General features: G+C 44.1%; 1 protein-coding gene and 1 pseudogene across 5 annotated transcripts in view; both read right to left on the bottom strand.

The window, feature by feature from the left end:
• Nucleotides 1-15,385, bottom strand: part of RCC1 (regulator of chromosome condensation 1) — a 78,838-nt gene extending 63,453 nt beyond the window's left edge. For 2 of the 5 annotated variants that reach the window (XM_085647663.1, XM_085647662.1), the window contains exons 1-5: nt 15,190-15,329; nt 10,078-10,167; nt 9,893-9,985; nt 7,762-7,949; nt 558-737 (exon numbers count right to left, since the gene is read on the bottom strand). In XM_085647663.1, coding sequence (XP_085503789.1) covers nt 558-737; nt 7,762-7,949; nt 9,893-9,985; nt 10,078-10,087 — 471 coding nt within the window. In that variant the 5' untranslated portion in view covers nt 10,088-10,167; nt 15,190-15,329. Of the gene's footprint in view, nt 1-557; nt 738-7,761; nt 7,950-9,892; nt 9,986-10,077; nt 10,168-14,693; nt 14,944-15,189 lie in introns of those variants that run through there. The other 3 variants (XM_085647666.1, XM_085647665.1, XM_085647664.1) reach the window with 2 other exon arrangements.
• Nucleotides 15,386-15,679: 294 nt separating this feature from the next.
• Nucleotides 15,680-16,187, bottom strand: LOC146857192 (jupiter microtubule associated homolog 1 pseudogene; annotated as a pseudogene).
• Between the last annotated feature and the right edge of the window lie 4,997 nt (nt 16,188-21,184).

Genomic DNA, 21,184 nt, shown 5'->3' on the forward strand with positions numbered 1-21,184 from the left:
TGCCTAATATTGTGGATCTAAGTGGTAACCCTCAACAAGGAGTACAGGGCAAAAGTAAAGTTTTCTTGGAACACCACCAACAACTCTACAAAGAGAAACACTGAGCCATTAAGTCCTTATGGCATCGCTTTAAGCTGTACCAATCAAGAGGTTGTAGTCACCGATGCCAAGACTAACATGGGACCTCATGATAAAGGGTGGGCATCTGAAAAAAATGTGGAAGCTATTGTTGCAATATCTGAATGAGGCTCTCCAATTTTACCTTCAAGCTCTTTGCAATCACTGAGAATCACAAATGATTAAAATAGAAGTGGGGAAAAAAAATATATACCAGTCTTGGTGATATGAATAAGCACAAGTCTTTGACATTTTGTCAGAACTCTACTATAGATTAGGATTGTGTACTATAAATCCTAGTGAGTGGGAAGTGTAGGTACATAGCCACCCAGACGTCTGAACTATACTAACTTGTCTTTATTGGAGGTCTTATTAAAACACAAAAAGGGCCAAAGCCCAGTCTTCCCGCCACACCACGTGCAATCCAGCCACTCACTTACTCTGAAAGATCCAATAAGGAAGACCCGCCCGTCCTCAGTCAGTGCTGCGGTATGACTGTCCCCTGCCGAAATCTGCACAATCTTCTCCTGAAGGTCCACCTTTCCTGGAATCGCTTCAGACCCCTCTTTGGAAGTGTCCCTTCCGAGTGCTCCTTCATCATTACAACCAAATGTATAGATCTAAGAGACAAGGCAAAACAGTTTTACAGCATGTCCAGACAAAACAAAGCACGTTTTAGGGAGGAGCTTAACTGCAGTGCAAATCAAACAAGACAAGGTATTAGAATTCTGTATTTATATGAGCTTTCTATAACAGCAGGCAAAAAGTCTTTCAGAAAGCCATGTGATGATTCACTGGGGCTTCAGCATCATACAGAGAGCTATAGTTGGGCAGAGGGGGGCTGCTTTAGACGAAGGGAGGCTTAAGGAGGGATACACAAGCGCCAAAAGTCATGTTACTGCCACTTCCTGCATGGGTACACACACGCCTCACTACTTAACTCCGAAAACTAAAGTGAAGGATTTGCATGTAGAAGAATTTAAAAATCACATGCGTGTATTAGTTAGCATAACCAACCTGCATCAGCAATAGTTTACTGCTCGGACTAATACGGCCCACAGGAAGAGCCTGTGTCCAAACAATGATGGGCTTTAAGTCTGGTCGCCCAAAATGTGATTGAATAGATTGCTCGATCAAAACCGTTTACTTACGTTTGATACCCACAAATGAAGATCTCCTCAGGTTTGGTATGCATCAGCTAGTATTCGGTGTGTGAAAAATGTATCAAATGACCAAGACTAAAAAAATGTATGCAGAGCAGCATTTAAATTTGGTTTCACCTTCACTAGATGAGCTTGCCTCTACTACAGATTATAGGTGGATCCCATGTCATCAGCTGACTAGGATTAACCATAGGGGAGAGGATTTGGCCTAACGGCTATGGCGCTCGACCTCGGACCTGGGTTCGTGTCTCGGTAAGGACGCTGAACATCCTGCGATTCTGGGCAAATCACTTAATCTCCCCGTGCCTAACAAATAAAAATGAACGCGTGTCCTCATGTAACGTAACTGTTGCTATGTAAAGCGCTCTGATACCCGATTGGATTCGGGTCAAGTTCGTGCTATATAAAACTCTGCAAACCCCCCCCCCCCAACAAAAAGAGCTAATTAAGCCTGGCAATAGCCAAATCATTTTAAAAAAAAATAAAAATCTTTTAAATATAAAAAAGCAGACACGAGGCTTTCATGCAGCTTTATCACCAATTGGTCTATTTTTCCTGTCATTAAGGTTTTGCTTCTGCCTACCACTCAGTACAACATGAGGCAATGTGTCAGCCCACTTTAATCACTGGCTCTGCTCATTTGTGTGGCAGTATGTTGTCTGTGCATGTGTACATTCACCATAAAAATGCTGCAATGGAGTGCTAGGGCTAGTAGCTCATATGTCCTTATATATTTTAAAAACACTTTCTTTAATAAACAATTTTCTTTCATTCTGCAATGTTCGGGTGTCTAACAGTTACCAGACTGTTCGCTGCTGATAAAGATTTCATTGCTAAAGAGCAGTTTATAAGATGGCTGGCACCCCTTTGGACTCGCAATTAAAACGCATTACATTATGCGTTCCAACCAAGGAATAAAGTTAAGATATCAGTCCGACTCGACAAAACAGTCTGCTCAGAAATAGCTAATCTGCATGTTATTGGATATTGTTTGAGCACTTACTGTCCGTGTGCAGACTGCTCTTCTGACTGACACCTCTCCATGCCCCCTCTTCAGAAAAGCATGCTGCAAAGCAAGTAATCACCCCAAGCAGACCTCTTTAGGTCATGCACTTAAGATTCCAGGAGTGTGATGGCCTTTCTTGATGCTCTTATAAAACACACACTTTTCAATGTATGTGCCAGCGTGTGAATTCCATGGCTGAACCATCATTTTGGCTTGGTTAGAGCGTGTAGGACATTTATCACAAACTCAGCATCTGAGGCGAAGTGGAAAAAATAACACTGGCACTTAAAAAGCTCCTGTTCATACATATTTTGGGCGTCAATAAATCAGAACAGTAAAAATATTTGGAGATGGCTGATGGATGTGACTAGCAGAACACACCTACCTGGGCCGTAAAAGTCTCTTTACTGGCACTGCTGGTTGACAAATTACCTAGCTCAGGGAAACAATCTCAGTGAACTCGATTCTGCAGACAATTTTGCTGGCAAGAATATTGCCTCATGACTAAAAATTCAAAGCTGTTGATACCTTACTCAAAAGATATATGGAACTATGGCAATAATGCCAGTGAAGTGGATACCGGGCAATGTCTCTCTCAATTAGTAAGCAGTCTGACAATGGCCGTAAAGACTAGAGGAACAAGTTAACCAATAGAAAACTGCACTGACGTTTGTTAAAAAGCAAGAGGAAAAGATGGGTATTGTTTGAGGGGGAATGACAGAAGTCAGCACATTCAGTTCCAGATTATTCTTTTAACTTTTAACTGCTTCACTACAAAGGACTTTTAAATAGGTTCTCATTTTACCAGTACAGGAGCAGAGTGAGGTATTAGAAACCACAGAGACTCAAATTTGTTTCTTGTATATGTCGATTCAGATAATTCTGGGAAACATCTGTTAAGAGTTTCCCCTTATAGTTTTGGAGGTAGTCTAGGCAAGGGAGGCTGTTCTGAATTTACCTACCAGAACAGATTGGGGGGAATGCAAATCTACAAAAGACAGAGGAAGCCTTGGCTAAAGCGATCAAAGATGGCTTCAAAAGTTGCGATTTCTTTTTTTTGCGTCACTAAGTTGAGGGAAACACTCTGGAAAAGGACTTCTAGCTCTTAAAAGAAAGTAATATTCACTTTGTTCCACAAGAATTAAACATTCTTGTATGTCCATAGAAATTTGTGTTTCTGCATTCAGCTCGGTACTTATTCGCTTATCGACAAGATAAACGGATAGGAAAATAAACTGGCGGTTATATTTCTCATTTAAAAATCGACCAGATAAGCCTAGCCGGCTTTGCAACTGGGGCTTGGAAGCTGCATATAGAAAAACAAGAACAGCGCAAGCTTTTAGAATAGTTGTTTGGGAATCTTTTATCCCCCTTCCCCCCTCCCCCCCCCCCCATTTTCAGCTAGTTAGTGAAAAAACTATTGAAATGTCAGCGTAGTTCCAAATAATACGTTTCTAACTTAGCATCTTTTTAAGCGGATATGGTTATTATAGAATCACACTCCGATTTTTTTGTTGTGGTTCTTGTATTTGTTAATCAAAAACAATTGTGATTACTAGTCTGGCAAGGAAAAAAATGCCTTTAATTACTGGTTTTCCTTGCCAGAACGGCATGTTTATTTTATTGTTCCACACCAATGCACAACATGGCCAGTGACAGTTAGTAGCGGATAGCTTTTATTTCACGCGTGTAGTTAATTATGAAAACCTTGCACCTCCACGAACACCTTTGCGAATAGACAAGGCTCAGGAAATCCAAATGAATCAGTTTGAGTGTTCATGCAGTAAATCTGCCAGTTTATTTATTAAGTTTTATATAGTGCGAAAAAGATCCCGAAGGATATCCGAGCGCTTTACAAAAGGATGGAAGGAAGGTAATAAATGCAATATTGACATCAAAAAAGCATAATAAACATAATTACAGTACAAAGTGGTCAAAGGAGAAAAATACAACAACTAATACATATATCGGGCTAAGAGTGGCATCAAATGAAGGTCTAACGGTTGTAGGATCAGAGACTTCGAGCGGATGATCATAATCCATTTAAGGTAAGAACTTGTTCATTAGGAGTCTTTTGGCTTCCAGTTTGAAAGCAGCCGTGCAGGAGATTCTGCGTACTTCCGGTGGAAGAAAGTTCCAGTTTCACTAAACCCCTCATGATGTAGAGTATGGCAGTATAGTTTTGCTGCACTGTACTACAAAGGCATAGTAAAATTGTAAAAAAATAAAATAGAACAGATTTATTCTGCATACTCATTCTCGAAGGCTTGCTAGTGATAAGCCAATGTGACAAGCTTAGCCTTTAAAGGAAATTCCAAGAAAACCAGCTATGGTGCAGGCGTTTTCTGACGGCCTCCAGTGGGGATATTTTGATAGGAAGGCAGAAAAGTAGCAGTGCTTGGCATAATCTGCTTTGAGAAGATGTTTAAGAAAAATTCCACATAGAATTACAAACTGTAGTAACTGTGGGAACCTTTACCAGGTTCTGCTATGGAGCTGGCTGGTCGGGTGACCTTGTACCCAAGAATAAAAACATTTTCTTTTAAAAAGACATCTAATCATCGTGGTCTTACCTAAACTGAGCCAACCCTTGAATCGGTGCGCATCTTATCGCCCGATTTTACTTATCAATTCTAAAGTGAAACTTTTCACACACAAACTGGCTACTCTTGCTTGTGGTGCTCCCACACCTGGTGCACCCAAAACAGAGTTCAGGCCCCATTGAAGCACTAGACATTGCCTTTGCAGGGTGCACGTGGCTCAGGAGCGCCTTTCCTTGCTGGGGGACCCAAGGCTCTCCTACTAGACTTCGAGAAGGCATTTGTTTTGGTTTATAAATACCTAATAATTCACTCCCCAGATCCATTTCTGCGCCTTGGAGCCTGGTGGGAATGATAGGTGGCACCCCTGGATGACTTCAACTGGAGGGACACCTGCATAGCCCAGTGGGTACAGGTAATTTCCTCTAGGCTCATCCAACTCAACTACTTACATATGACATACAGGACGCCAGTGCAGCTGTGGCGTGCTGGTGTGCTAAACACGCAAGCATGCTGGAGCGGTCTGCTCACTTCTACATGATTTGGGAATGTCCAGTGATCACTGGACACTGGCGTATGCTCACTGATACTCTCTGGGGCGATTAGGAGGCCTATAGCTAGCTCTCCCAATGACAGTGACATTATTAAATTGAGACAAGTCAGATGGCATGTGCCAGATATGCAGTAATATAGTTCACAGATGGAGCAACATTAGTCTATCAAATGAAAACACAAGAGGCTTTTGCACGGTGCATATCCTAAACTCATGTATTTGAAGATGATCTCACGTGATAATTAAGAAAAGGTCCTGTAATAAAATATTCACCTACGATCAATCATCAAGCAGGGAAGCCAGCATGAATCCTAGGTTTTCTATTTCACTTTGTGTAATTCAAACACTAGATGGCTAGCCCTCTTCATCGATTGGTCTGTTGCTGTGTCATTCACATTCATTCTACTATAGCATACAGTATCGAGCAGAGTCAGCCCACTTCAGCAACTGGTTAAATTCACCCTGGGTGACCGCATTCTAACTTTTCACAAGGCCCACATCCATACTTCACACTCTCCTACCCTCTCTCATCTGCTCTGTTCTTTAGTTCCATCCACTGTTTCCTCCTTTTCAGTGTCTCTTCTCCCTCATCCTCTCTGGTTTTTCGTCTCGTCCCCTCCACTTTATTGCCCCTCCACTTTACCGCCCCTCTCCACGATCATGCCCCTTCTGTCTTACCGCCACCCCACCTCGTTTACTATGGATTCCTCTAAAATGTCCACTTCTCTCCCACTCCCTCCTCCTCCTCTCTCCCATCCATTTCCTCCTCACTCCACTTGTCACCCTTCCACTTACCCCCACTTGCTCTCTGGCCTGATCTTTTCATTGCCCCCATAAACACTTTCTACTCACTGCATAGTGGCTTCTATGGATGTCAGTGTGAAGTACTAGTATGCTAGAACATGGGCAGATTACTTGTTCCCTTCAGACTCCTGAAAGTACAGGTTCAGTCCCAACTCAGACTTGAGTGGTCTCTGGTTGCAGATACTTTTTTCATGCCAAGAATGTAAAACGGATACCAGCAGGCCTGTAATCCATGTAACCTTCAGTCGGAGAGTCAGTGTTTACATGTCAGTAATCCACTTAACCCTCAGCATGTAAATCACACTGCCATGCCAGAAATCCAGATTGGATGGATCACACAAGCATATCATCAGTTTAGTAATCCAGATTGGACCTGATTTATACAATTACTGCCTGGACTGTAATCCTCATACTTACCTGTTGGTAAATCACCATAATTGTACTAGTTAGCCACACAGCTCACATGGTGTGAAGCACCATCACCAATACAGCGGTCTCTCGCTTGCAATCATTGAAGCATGTAGTAGGCCATAGGATCCGCACCATCAGAGCAGCATGTGTAGAAAGTGAAAATAGCTCTAACAGATGGCAGCGCTGACATGGTGTGCCCAAGCTATATTGGCTACTACACGCATGACCCTGAGCTGACCAATCTCTCCCACCCATGAGTCTAAGAAGCTGCCGGAAGAGCCAGGCCAGTCTGTCCAACTGGCACAATTCCATTGCAGTAGACCATGTGGAGAACTACCCACACAGGAACATCAGGCAGCTTATCTCTCAAGTCCCTGGCACTCCTGCGCAGTAACATTTGGCAGGCTGTCTACGTAGTTTTGTGATCGCAGATGTGTTGGGATATATTATGCAAAAGAAACATGGCAAAATAACTATGTTGCTGTGAGTTAAGCAGAGAATGTGTTCATGAATGCACCTAGCTCAATGAGAAAGTACATCTTTTTTGTCTGACGTACAGTAGTGAGTTTTATTTGCGCCAACAAGTCCTATTTTCCTCAAGATGCACCTTAAAACTAAAAACCGTTCCTGTACCTGTTTTAAGTGCACCTGCTAGCTAGAAAGCACCTCTGCCCTATTAAAATGTACACCGTGGTTAAATTGTTTTATAGCAACCCAGTCCCAAGTTCTGGTGTCCGCATTCTTAATTATTTTCTAATATTTATTTTGAGCTGTATGATTGCAACAAAAACAAGCATTTGCAATGCAATAGGTCTTGCATTTGCGAGAGTTTGAGCTAGTGGCATTGTAAATGACAATGCCTTTTATTTAGGCGTTTGAAAACCTGCGAGCTGTGGTAAACAAGCACTTTGTACTTATAGTCCTTGTTAATGAGAAGCAAAGCTGGCAGTCTTTTACTGCCAGCCTTGCTTCTCGTACGCAAGGACTACAAGTACAAAGGGCGTGTTTATGCACCGCTTGCAGGTTTTCAAAACAAATGAATAAAAGGCATTGTCATTTACAATGCCAATAGCTCCAACTCTCGCAAATGCGAGACCTATTGCATTGCAAATGCTTGTTTAACTTTATAGGCATGCAAGAGATTGATATGAGGCAGTGGGAACTTACATTGCCAGTCTCGCTCAGGCACACCGTGTGCATGCCACCTGCCACCACTTGTACAATCTTCTCTGGTAGTACTACAAGGGCCGGCTTTTTCCGCTCAATGACATCTTCGCCCAGGCCAAGCTGTCCAACATCGCCTTGACCCAACGCAAGCACCAATCCTCCAACAGTGCCATGGGATGGATGAGTCACTGAAAGAAACAGAAGTTGGTGAAGAAATGCAGAAAATTTAGCACCGCGCTAAAAGCTCCTGTGTCCTGTATGCATGGCTATTATGATAAATGGGTGGTGCATGTTTGCACTTCTGACATGCAATTTTGCTAGTTTAGGACTAATCTTTTTGAATGGTTCAATCAAGTAGATCTACATCAGAAGCCTCGTGTCAACTGCAGACAGGGAAAAACAAATTACACTATTTGCAAAGTAGTATTTTAATTACTTCTAGGTCCCTCCTTATTTACTAATGTAGTCAATCATGAATGGGCGTAAAAATGTTATAGGAAATGCAAAACCTGTACACCTCTGGGTGGGTACCATGAAAAGGCTGGCATTCCGAGAACCCTCCTGTGTTATCACATTTATGGTTGGTTATAAATATGTTTTTCTGTTCTGGACATTTCCTTGCTTGAGTTACATGTGCTAATAACGAGAATCATGAATACGTCAGAATCATGGCACACGTTTAGCTTATATCTTCTGCAATGCGATAATCCATCTTATATAAAAATGTGCAATACTTACTCCAAAATACTGACTCATTTTACATTAGCTTGTTCTGCAATGTGATAATCAAGTTTACATGACTATATCTGTAATATTTAATCTACAATGCCGACTCATTTTACATTAGCTTGTTCTGGATTTCCAAGAGTTTGTAGAAGGCCGACATCTACTCACCTCGTTTGATATTCAAAAAGTGCAATCTTGTGAAACCAAAATAATTGAAAGGACATCAGGCCACTTCCAGTTAACCGTTTTATCTAAAGGTTTTTAGCAAGAAGAGGTTATACAAGTCAAGCATAGAAGGTTATGGGCAGAGAGGAGTCACCATGCCAGACGGCACTGAAATAGGTTGTCCAGATTCATATCTCACGTTCCTACAGAAGGCTAATGGGATGGGAGACCGGAGGCCCTTAGCCTCTGCTCACTGACTTATCAGTATAGACAGACTTGTAAGACTTGTAAGAGAATAGCAAACATTGATATTCTATAGTATATAGAACTTCAGTTTTCAAGCAGGTGTGTACGGCCTCAAACTTAATAGGTTTCGATTTCTGCTTTGCTAAAACTAGATCAATTAGCAGAATTCGTAGGATTGATTTGGAATATCAGAAGCAGTCAGAGTAGTATCTATTATTCACACTTTTGGTAACTGTTGCGGCTGCCATATTGGCCTTGTGGTTAGAATTCATAGTGTACAGTAGACTTCGATGGTATTTAAATATATAAAATTAATAATGTGTACTACTAAGTGGGTTGTGGAATGGTTGCAGTACAATTGTTTTCTGATTGGCACACTAACTCCTTAGTGTCAGGTTAGTGGTCTAGAAAACTGACCTGTCTCTAGAAAGATCTAGAGTACGTATCAGGTATAACCTTGAGTTCCGGAGTTGTGTTTTGCTCACAGTAAAGCACTCCAAAGTCTTGTCACGGGTAGTAAGCGCTACATAAATACAATTATTCCTACTCATTACTCCCCACCCACACTGCCTTCCACAGTGCTTAGTAGTGACAGGAGGATGTTGTGAATACAAGTTCTCTCATGGCGCCCAGCTAGAGGCAGGCAGGGCTTGCATTTTTAGCCTCTCCTGGAGTTTCCACCTCTATAGCAGGATTCACCCGCTTTGTCACGACTTGAACGAGTAGGACTAAGTAACAAAGTACCAGTAATTAGGAAATTCTCTTACCCAATGCAAGTGTATTTCAGTTAAGTTTACCCATAAAAAGCCACTTACAATAAACTCCACAATTAATGTAAATAAATTGTATCTGTTTCAGTAATACTGCAGCTGTGATTGTCAGGTTCTAGTAAACAATAAAGTCAAAACACTTCGTTCAGAAGGGGACACTAAAGTTCGGCATTATGGATGAAACTAGTGAAGTAGGGTGAGCGGGAAAGAAACAAGTCAAATACCTTTTGTTTTCTTGACTTCAGAAGATGCATTTTTCTCATCCACTGAGAGGGTTCGTTTAACAGTTTTCTTGGCCACCATTGTGTTGTCTGACCCTAAAAAGGAAACGTTCTTTGTTACAAGAGTACTGACAGTACCAATGTCAAACAACCCACAGGCCTTTCAAACTGGAAGATCTGATAATTACCCACGCGCATTAGTCCCAACTGTTCTGCCCATGAGAAGTGAAGCGACTGGACAAGTGCAGCATGGCTGTGAGGCAACGACTCCCAGGTATCTACAGAGCACACAAAGATCTCGTAATTAAGTTTGGGAGCAGCACTGAAATAAATGCCTAAAGAAAGTGCCAAGCTACTTCACGAATAAACGCATCTCTTTAAAAAAATGATTGTAGGAATACACCAAGCGGCTAGATCTGTTTTCCGAGATGTTATCACAAAAAAAGTGCACGAGAGAACATACATAAGGTGGTTGCTACCAAACTGTCCTTTTAGGTGGTGGTGGGAAGGTTAACAGACATAGTGTGCATTATAAAGAGGTTGGGTAAGTGTCTCCCCAACGTAACAAAAAAAGACACTAAACCAGTTAAAAGTAAATTAGCACTGGTGTACTCACATACAAGTGAAGCCCCGCCCCCCACAAAAAAAGCTTGACAAGAGATTTCTATCACAATGTTCCACCCTTTATAGGTACACAATACAAATAAACCAACTCGTACAACTGGAATTTATAAGCAAATGGATTCTGGCAACACCGTCCCATACATTAAAGGGCTGCGTGCCACCTCCGGATAATTCAAAGAAACACAACACTAAATCTTAAATGGCAAGAAATGGTGTTACTACTGTACGGTGCTATCTCCTATGGCAGCTTCAAGAGTGAACAGTGAAATCTACAAATAAATCTTTAGAGTCAACTTCCTGATATTCCCATAAAAAGAGGGAACCAGTTTCAAGAGATGCTCACAACTACAATATACTGGATAGTGCAGTTGCACTACCAGTAGAATTATAATACAGCTGAATTATGTGTCACAGGCAGCCCAGAGACAGGACAAACTAAAAAAAGAATCCAAAACTCTGCTGGGTACAAATAAAATGGCAGGAGTTGGAAGCAACTGGTTTAATTGTAAACAAGGCACACATCTGTCGCTGCCCCTCATACAAAGCAACTTGCGCACAAGGGCTGGACTGTTAGGGAATTTCAGACAGCATGGACAGATGTATGCAGGCGTAAATATTGAAGCCATATGGTGGTAACAGAAGGATGTATAGCTAAAGAAAACCCGATTGCACCCCTTACATGCCAAAGCGTTTCCCGCCCAAGAGCGGAGCCACTTTCTGATGTTTCATGCACTTTGCGCTTCAGCCATCATTTATTACTTTGTATTCCCAAATGATATCCAGGCCAGATTAGCAACCCCCCTCCCTCCCTTCCCGTCTTGGGGATTCTAAAAAGCAGGCAAGAACTGAGCTGCAACTTCTACTTTTGCATTGTGTACGAAGTATGCAGTAATTCATAGGGTAAAATCTAATAAATTAAAAACCTATAAATTTTTTAAATAAGCAGAGTTAAAGAAGAGTGGTTATTTGTACATCTCTGAATTTCGGGGTTATTTGTACCATCAAGAGGCTCAAAGGACATTTTACAGAATGTGTTCTTGCTGGCACACCAGTTTCCATTCGGCAGCCAAAAAGGGAGAGAAATTGAATGGATAACAAATATTAATTATTCTGTGTTTCAACACTATTCCAATATAAATTGTACCCCACTAGTGTGCATGGGCCTATCGCCCATAACCATTACTCCACAAAATGTGATGGACACCAAATGTTTGGCATGAATATGTATCTTTTTGCAGATGTGGTGAGCTGAAGAATTTGGAGCCATGCTTAGCCACCACCCAGGAAAAACTATCAAACCAAGACATTTTTAAAAACTAGACCCCAGAGCAGGGAGATTCGAATTCCATGGATCACTGAGTGGCAGAAATGTTGCATATCCATGCAAATTCTAGAATCTTTCCCTAGGATATTCAAGGAAAATGTGTGAATTTTGAGGTTTTTCAAAACATTCTTGGTAAGAAAATGGAGAGACCTACACAAGCCAAAGCACTGGCTTGGCTGGGTCCAAAAGCTTCCAACATGTCTAAAGGTGGCATGGTTCCCTGGTTGCAAGCTGTCCCAGAGCCCAAACATAGCATCACCATGGCAAATGGGGAAATGCATTTACCTTCTTGCAATCAGAAATGAGGGACAGAGAAGCTGCTATTTATTCGGCTTGCCAATAGAGGTGTAATCACATGGGGAATTAATCACTTGCCCTGTATGTTACCAGGCTCGGGCGTTCTTGTCGCCTTAGAAACCCTCATCCATGTTGTTTCTCCACATCTTAGGTTACGTGAAAAGCATCATAGGGTCTTGGTTATGCCTTCCTCCACAAGGAGGAAGACCGACTGGTATTTACAGTACTGATTAGAGAAGTGAGGATGCAGTGGCATTAAAATTACCTCCATCAGTCGATCTTGTTTTTATTGTGTCGAGGATGGGGTAAAGATAAAAACAAGGTGGTGGTGCTGTGATAGAAGAGCTACTGTTCCCATCGCACCCATTTGAAAACATGGCTGGTCGACATGTTTCAGCCCAGGAGTGCTCAGTAGGGTCTGTGGACTTTCTTCAGGACCAATGGAAAGCACGGTGTCAAGAGGAAACGTGCATAGATACTTATTGCACTTACCTTTCTTTAATGCGCCTGTTCGCACACTTGCAAGTTATAGATGAAATTAGGTCTATAACTTAACAGGAGGTAGTTGGGCTCCTACAGAGGATGGGCAGTCGGTCCTCTAAGACCCATGTGCTGGCGCCGTCTTATGCGCCCCGAGGCACAGAAGACGGTGCCAGTCCACAGACCCTACAGGGCACACCTGGGCTGAAACATGCCAACCAGCCACGTTTTCGAATTTTACCTTTACCCCATCCTTGACACAAGAAAACCAAGATCGACAGATGGAGCTAATAATGCCACTGCACCCTCACCTTCTCTAATCACTATTCTAAATACCAGTCTGTCTTCCTCCAGGTGGAGGAAAGCATAACCAAGACCCTAGGATGATGCTTTTCACGTAACCTAACACGCAGCAGAACAAGATATACAGCACCCACATTTATTCGTGAATGAGTGTTTTTAAGGAGACAAGAACCCGACCATGGTAACATACAGAACAAGTAAAATGCATTTACCTCCTCCGTTGACCCATATGTCACAACTAGGCCCAGAAGAGCACTTGTCCATGCATGGCTGTAGGATGCACACCTCATGTCCCCTAACCAACACTGCTGGTGATTATTATTAATAACATTTTATATAGCGCTCAGGTATGTCCCAGCACAGAAAATATAGCGCTCAGGTATGTCCCAGCACAGAAAGTAGTCTATCTAGTGGGCAATCCGGAAGGACGGAAGTATTCACAAGGGACAGACAGTACTGGAAATTGGATATTTTTCCCTTTCCTGCACTGTCCCTTCACAAAGATTGGGGCTCAAACAACAGTTATGAATTACCAACCACACCAAGTGGCTAGGTCTGTTTTCACTTTGATATGAAACCAGTGAGATAGAAGTATTTCTTTTGCATTATGACTTTTACCAGCGTAAATGGCTTGGGACCACCCGTTAACATCCGCTGCACAGCTAACGTCATGCAGATTTGACATCAATGGGTCAGGTCATTCACTGCATTGAAGTGGTTAACACATCCACCCAAGACAGCACCTGCTCAGTAAACAGGACATTTATTTTAGGCATCGGAAAGCACTATGCTCTTAATATACTAGGGCTGCAAATAATACAACCAATATTTAAAAACCAAGAACAGAGAAACTCCACAAGCCTTGAAGTAGGGCTACAATTCTGCGTGGAACAAAGGGCACATATTGACTTGACCGTGCTCACCAACACAGATAAACAAAAGGGTGCTAAGGGGAATCAACTCGAACTTTTACACAAAGCATCAGAGTGAACTACATCGTTTGCTGCTAGTGACCAACGCAATTCTGCACTGGAAGTCGCGAGAGCTTTCTCTCCTCTGGTCATTCGACACCTCTCTGAAAAGTGGGACACACTAAAAGTCGTGGGACACATTATGAAAAATCCAAAGTGCCAGCAAATCCAGTACACATAGCCAACGGGATAAATGGACGCCCAGTACAGAAATGGAGTCTGCGCTTGGCTATTCCTTAATGCTGTCAATCGCCTGATAACTGAAAATACTGACAAATATTAGTAAGACTGTTAAATGTCGAGAACCGACTTTTATACGTTAGATGTAAAGGTGCCGTACGCAAGCTGAGGATGCCCACGTAAATTCCTTAAGCTCTGGGGCAGTTGGATACATTATAACCTAGACTTGGGGAAGTGATGATAGTACTGTGGACCCCGCAAGCCAACCCTGATGCAGTACATTTCAGGTTCCACTGTGAGTTGCAAACTGCTATCTTAGGGTTGTATACATGTATAAGCTTATGTCTGTATAAACGAATGAGAGTGATAACTGAGGACGCAGATCTGATGTTAACTTCCTCAGCACGGTTTATGTTACAATGTTTTGTTGCACGTATGCGCGCCTTTGATAACGGCATCAACCCATCCCTTAATTTAAGCCAATAAGCCACTCTTAGTTGATTTGGTGCTCCTGATAAGCGCAGATATAAGACTATACAACATCACGCCATCGTAGCGGTCCAGACAATACCGCTTAGCAACTGTTCAAATGGCCTCAAAGCCCAGTTTCAACCACGTCACCAACCTTAACGCACCCCACGCCAACTCCTTCCTTCAACATCTTCACGACCCACGGACCCCTGGCCATTTACCACCGTCCAGCTTGCCCAGAGCGCGTTTGGGTGGTTACAAAGGATCGTTCAAATACTCATATCGCTCTTGCTTGACGTCAACTCGTTTTCTTCTACGAGCCCCTATATGTCTCTCCCGCCATTTACCGACCCTCCCTCGGGTGACTTAAGGGTCCTGTTGGGCTTACAGACCACGTAATATGCAATCAACTATTTTATTTCTCCCCCGCGTGACGCTCACTACGTCGCTCAAAAGCCTACATGGGGGAAGTCGCACAGGAAGGGAAGAACACGTGCCAGCGCTCCCGACTCATGGGGGATCGCGGACATCCCCAGCTGAGCGCGCGTGTTCATCAGAACATGACCCCCACACCACCCAACCAGCCACCATAACCGTGCTCAGCCGCTCTTCATTCACATCTGCGCGGCATGCGCACACAGATCACTCACCTGCCGGTCTCACCAACTACTCCAGCTGTATCTGGGTGAAATTTCCCGCAAGCCGGTCACTGCCCAGATAAAAGCATTTAACTTTGAGTTATCACGCGTGCGTACTGATAGACGTTGCGCTGAGACGTCACGTACGTAAGTAAATTCTACAGAAAACTGCGCGGGCGCATTGAGAAAGTGAAACTGCATGAGACTTAAAAACGGCTGACGCGCGTGCGCACTGCAGGGAAGAAAGTCTTTTTTTTTTTTCTTCTTCATTGACCAGAATCACTTTATTTCATTATGCAATACACCACGAACACTGTAGGTTTCTACAGAAATCCCTACAACTTACATGCCATTCTGACAGACAGTGAAAAATGTAATATTTTTTAAAAAAGAGGACAGATATATAAAGTGCTTCATAAAAGAAATGGAAAAGGGAAGTCCAGGAGCAAGGTCAGTACACAGAAACAAGACTAACATGGAGAGTCAGCAAGAAGCAACAGCATCAACCAAGTATAAGGGTGGATCTGCCAGCACGAGGGTTTCTTCTGCTCGGCACTGCTGCTGGCACTGCAGGGGCAGAGTCTGTAAAAGCTGGTTCAGAAGGCACTTCACTGTCAGACGGGATAACGTTATCTGCCTCAACGTTTTCATACTCTTCGGACTCGCCCGTTTGTTCAGCCGAGTCACCACATAGGCAGCGGTCTTTTTTGCGGCATTGATGGCTCTGCTTCGCTCTCTCGCCCTGGCTTAGGAGCTGGGAGGTCATCGGGAGGGACGAATATATTTGATGCCATCCTGTGCTTTCGTACTGGTTAGTCCGGCTGCTCACCGAAGCCAAGAGAGAAGTTGGAAGCCCCTCCAGGTGGCTGCAAAACCCTAGAATTGCTCCTGCAGCTGGGGTCCACACCGGTGAAGGTGGTGGTGGTTGTCATGGCGTTGGTGCAGGCGAATGTAGTAATCGGCAAAGAATTTCACGATACCGTAAGAGCCGATACTGAGCCGAGGCACTATAATGCGTCGATACACAAGCCGCTTTGATTAAACCCGGGCAGAAAGTCTTAATCGGCACTTCTGGCGCATAGCAGTTTCTAATTGGTAGGCGGTACTTCTAGTGCTAGATTAGAGGTCTTCAACCTTTTTAATGGCGTATCCACCCCACCATTCAACAAGTATTGGCATAGCCAATAGGTCTCGCTTTTGGGACCCTATAAGTATTTAGTTATGCAACTGTTGCATAGTTAAACACTTATAAGGTCCCAAAAGCGAGACCTATTGGCTATGCCAATGCTTGTTACCATTACCAGGGTGATCAGATAGCTCCATGTCAGAGAACACCACGTTTGCATTCCTGGGCATTTTACATGTCATTGTATTCTGGGAGTTGTAGTCTGGGTTCATTTCAATTGGACCAACACAGCTGATGACAATATTATGTAGGCAAAGTCCAGCAATGGAAAAGTGGTGTCACACTAGCGTTATACCACCTGGTCACAAGTCACCGTAACCGTAAAGCATAAGGTAACTCGATCTAAAAGCATGCACATGCTGTTGATTTCAAATCCAGGACTGGCAAGAGGTGTCTCACATGATATGGATCCAATTAGAAGCAGCGTGAGAAGACACTCCGGGGGTGGTGGCAGGAATAATGACCATATGTCAAGCATACCTAAGGTTTACCGGATGGCTGCAGTTTACCGACTAGTCCATGTTCTAGTTTTTTTTCTGTTTTGCGGTTTTACATAGCGTGCACTCGCCCTGAAGGTATTGAAGCGCTTTTACTTGAGCACCACTTACGTTACACACGGACACATTAATTTTGGGAGGCACGGGGAGATTAATCGATTTGTCCAGAATACCAGGATTTTGAGCCGACGTCGGGGCTCGAACCTGGTTCCCCAGCTCCGATGTCAGCAGCTCTGGCCGTTAGGCCATATCCTCTCCAATTGGGGTCTTGGGCTTAAATTGTATAACCAAATGCATTCTGGTGAATACAATTCGATAAATAGATCACCTCTTTAGAAGAAAATTCTGGGGAAGGATCAATGACCCCTTGGCATCATGCAGTCTACATGAACTGCGGGGCACAGAGGTTACATTCCCAGTTAGATAGCTGAATGGGTGTCGGAGATCTTGGGCTGATGTGCCAGTTGCAGATTCCCGTGCTAACCCACCTGCTCTGTATATGTATGATCCGCAGTTAGGATGCTCGGGCGGTTAGCGCGGTTGCTGCGGTATTCGTCTTCAGGAATTCATCTGCTTGCCTTGGGTAAGTGTAAAGCCCAAAGTGTAGGTGAGTCAATGAAGCTGCAGCTTCCAGCCCAGCGCGACCCCCTCCCCTGCTTGTCCCAGATGTGGATTGGGGGGGTTGCACTACGGCAGCCCCCCCGGCGGCTTCCATATCGGCACAGCAGGGTGGACATGAGGTGGGCTGTTTTTCCATTCAGCGCTCCTGCGCCGAATGGGATGATGGGTGATGAGGGCTCACCTCTGTAATTGATGCTCTGTAGTGAGTAATGACATCCCTTTGCGAGGTGGGTGATGGGGGTAAATGATAGCCAGGCTGGTGCTGGGGGGGTTAAAGGTCACGGGGCCTGGGATTCTTCGTAGGGGGGGTTCTTTCTCTTGACTGCACATCCACAGAGGTGTTAGAGAAAAGGGGGCACAGAGATTATCTCGTGCACCTCCGAGGGATGTGTGTGTGGGTGAGGGGTGATGCGAGCTGGAAGGAATCAGAGTTTTTTTTAGCAGAGTGTGGGAGCGATCTCAGACGTGGTCAATCACTCTGGCAGGTCAAATCAGACGAACAGGCAGGCACGTTGAAAGCGAAAAGCTCCATGGACCACATTATATTTATTTATTGCAAATTTATATAGCGCGAACTCTGTATTGGAGCGCTTTACATGAGCACCCCCGTGTAATGCCAGCTGCTGCAACAGGGGGAGGGACGGAGTCTGAGGAGAGAGAGCAGAGGAGAAAAGAGCAACAGAGAACCAGTCTGCCAAGTAGGTGCGAACGTTAGATTGTAAGGATGAAAGGGTTGGTTAGGTCTGGCCCAAAGAAGAATTAGAGGGTATGTTTCACTTGTGCGGCCGCTAAAGTGAAAGTAATCATTTCGCAGGTGCTTTGATGTTCGCAGTGGCCGCGCGGCTCACTGAGAACATCAAAGCGCCCGTGAAATGTACACGCAGGCTGCCAAATGGTGCGCGTGCCTGGCGCACATGCACTGTAGTTGGGGGCCTGAAAAGCACTCGTTTGCACTTCCAAATCCCCGTTTTCTATAGCTCTCGTCAGAGCAGCGCTAAAGCGCTGGCTCAGGCGAGACCTAAAAATCAGACATCCCCCTCTTCCTTTGTACACCTTACCTTCATCGGAACCAAAATTGGAATTACAGGACACTAGTATATGGCACAACAGCCCCAACGCTGTGTGTGTTAAGGAAGAATAAGAGAGAGAAATGAGAATTATCTGTGTATTCACTGATCAACACAGGAAATTAATTTGCTATGATGAGCTTATTTCAATTTGGAAACTTGATCAAAAGATTATATTCATAGAGTTAGAAACTGGGTTACTGGTTGACTGGGATGTGAGCTCTGCTCAACCAGCAACCACAGTCCTTGTCAAGGCACACAAAATAATCCTACAGTAGGTTAGGTCAATAGAGCTTAATTTGATAAATAAAACAAGATCAAAACGACAAATATCCAATCAGTAGAACTTGAGTTATGAATTTTGAAAGAATAAACTCTATATTCCACCCCAAAGCATTAAGTACCAACTGCAGCTATCTGGTCGCAATGGACTGGGTCACAGTGAAAAGGTCATGCTGCAGGTCGGATACAGTTCCAGATCAGTCATCCTGAAGGTTTACCTTTTCAAGTTTTGTGCCAAGAGTCCTGTTTGCATTGGAGAAGGTCGCAAGGAGAGCATCACAGACGGTGGTTGACCTGGTGCAAAGAGCAGGCCAGGCATCGTGGGCGGATGGGCGGGAGCTTTGCGTTAGCGGTCCCCCAAGAGCTGTCAGTGCTGCTGTGCGAAGAGACGGGCTCGCGGCGGCTCAACCTGATTTTTGGAGTGAGAGGCGTGGTTCCAGTGCCAAAGGGCCGTTCACGGTCACGAGGAACCCAAAAGCTTGATTTAAAGTGCCCAAGAGCAACATCGGCGTCCAAGAACGGAGAGACAGTACTTAAGGGTCAAAAACTCACTGATGACGAGTCCAGGAGCTGTTAGGGAACCTTTTATGTCACTGAGGTTCAGATCAGGAGGTCAGCAGACTAGCCCTTTGAGTAACTCTGGAGTTCTGTGTTCAAGATGGAGTTTCAGGTCCAGTTCTTCCCCAGGCAAGAGGGCAGCAGGTCAGCACAGTAGGGCATCAGTTTCATTAGGGTAGCAGTCCAGCAGAGTGTAAGTTCTTGTAGCAGCACAGCAGTCCTTCTTCCTGGCAGAGTATCCACATGTCCAAAAGTGTACCAAAGAGTTTGGGTCTGAGGTCCCCTTTTTATACCTTGGTGCACTGGTTCTGGAATTTGGGAGACGCTTCTAGACATTCCTTACCTCATCGGCCCTGGCTACAAGCTGGCTGCAGTGGCAATGTGTAGTTGTTAGGCTTTTTGTGTGAAGGCAGAGCACAGGAAGTACAGTTGCAAGTGGGGCTGCGCTAATCTCCGTCCTGCCATCCTGCAAGCAGAATGGCCCATTCAGGCACACCTTCTCCCACTATTCTGTTACTGTCTATGACAGGGGTCTCCAACCTTTTCTGTAGTGTGAGCTGCGTCTGAGCAGTGGAAAGCATTGTGAGCTACTGAAAGCCAAGCAACTCATGCGGTGTTACCAGACACACCCGTACCCAGTTTCCCTAAATCTAAGCCTAATGTCCATAGAGCCAAAGACTAGGATTTGAACAAAATACTTGGACTAGGGGCACTATGACAGTACTGCCATGTGTGTCAGTGAGACCATGGTCTGGGGGAGTGAACAAACATGTGCGTATGAATGGAAAATATGTGTATGGGTGAATGAGAGTCTGTGTCATGTTGTATGTATTTGTGGCACATGACAGAGCTTTTACCATGTGGCACTTTTTTTTACAGCTGTTTATTAGAAATTTGTGGTAGCAAACATATAAAGAAGGAAGTACAACACCGTATAGAGCACCATACAAGGCTAGTAGAGAGAAAAATCAAGCCTAAATCACGAAGTTGCTGTACACTAACATCAGTACATTTGTCAATCGTACATGGTTGAAATCGGCATATAGCATTTACCATTAGTCAAATAACCTCTACCCACCAATCTGAATGTTGCATCATCAAATTATTATACAATAAAGAAAATGGTATGCGAGCAAGTCCTGTCAATTACAAGTATACAACACTTATGGCTTCCCTACGCGATATAACATAAATCTGTGCAGACAGCCAAACAATTTTTAGAATTTAACAAAACGCAGACCACTAACATGGGAATAAACTGCCAGAAAAGGGGGCGAGAAAGGAAATAGGGTCCGCAAAGAGGTGTGGGAACACACTAAGCCTGGGCAAAGCACTACGCTACGCTCGCGTAGTTTGCGCTACTTCGCACTACGCGAATTGCACGTAGCACAGTGCAAACATGCGTAGCGTAGCATTGCGTAGTGCAGCGGTTATTTTTTGCTTGCTCACGGTCCTCAACATCAAGTTGGGGACCGCGAGCAAGCAAAATGACATTCCGGCGAGACTTTTTCCTTGTTCGCACTCAGCAGCATCAAGTTGCCGATCGCGAGTGTGGAAAATAAACATCCCGGCGAGATTCTCAACGCGAGGAGGTCAGGTTTCTCATTGCGAGTGGGCGCGTATCCTCGCGACCGCTCGCGATGAGAAACTACCAGTCCGCGTTGAGAAAGCTGCTGTTCGAGTAAAAATCTACTTGAGCGGCAGAAAACTACAGCTCGCACTGTGCAAGATGCCGTTTTCAATGATTGCACAGTGCCGGATGCTTGTCCGCACTGTGCAATCATTGAAAATGGCAT

Source organism: Triturus cristatus, chromosome 3_2, assembly GCF_964204655.1.
Source record: "Triturus cristatus chromosome 3_2, aTriCri1.1, whole genome shotgun sequence".
In the NCBI taxonomy this organism is placed as follows: domain Eukaryota; kingdom Metazoa; phylum Chordata; class Amphibia; order Caudata; family Salamandridae; genus Triturus; species Triturus cristatus.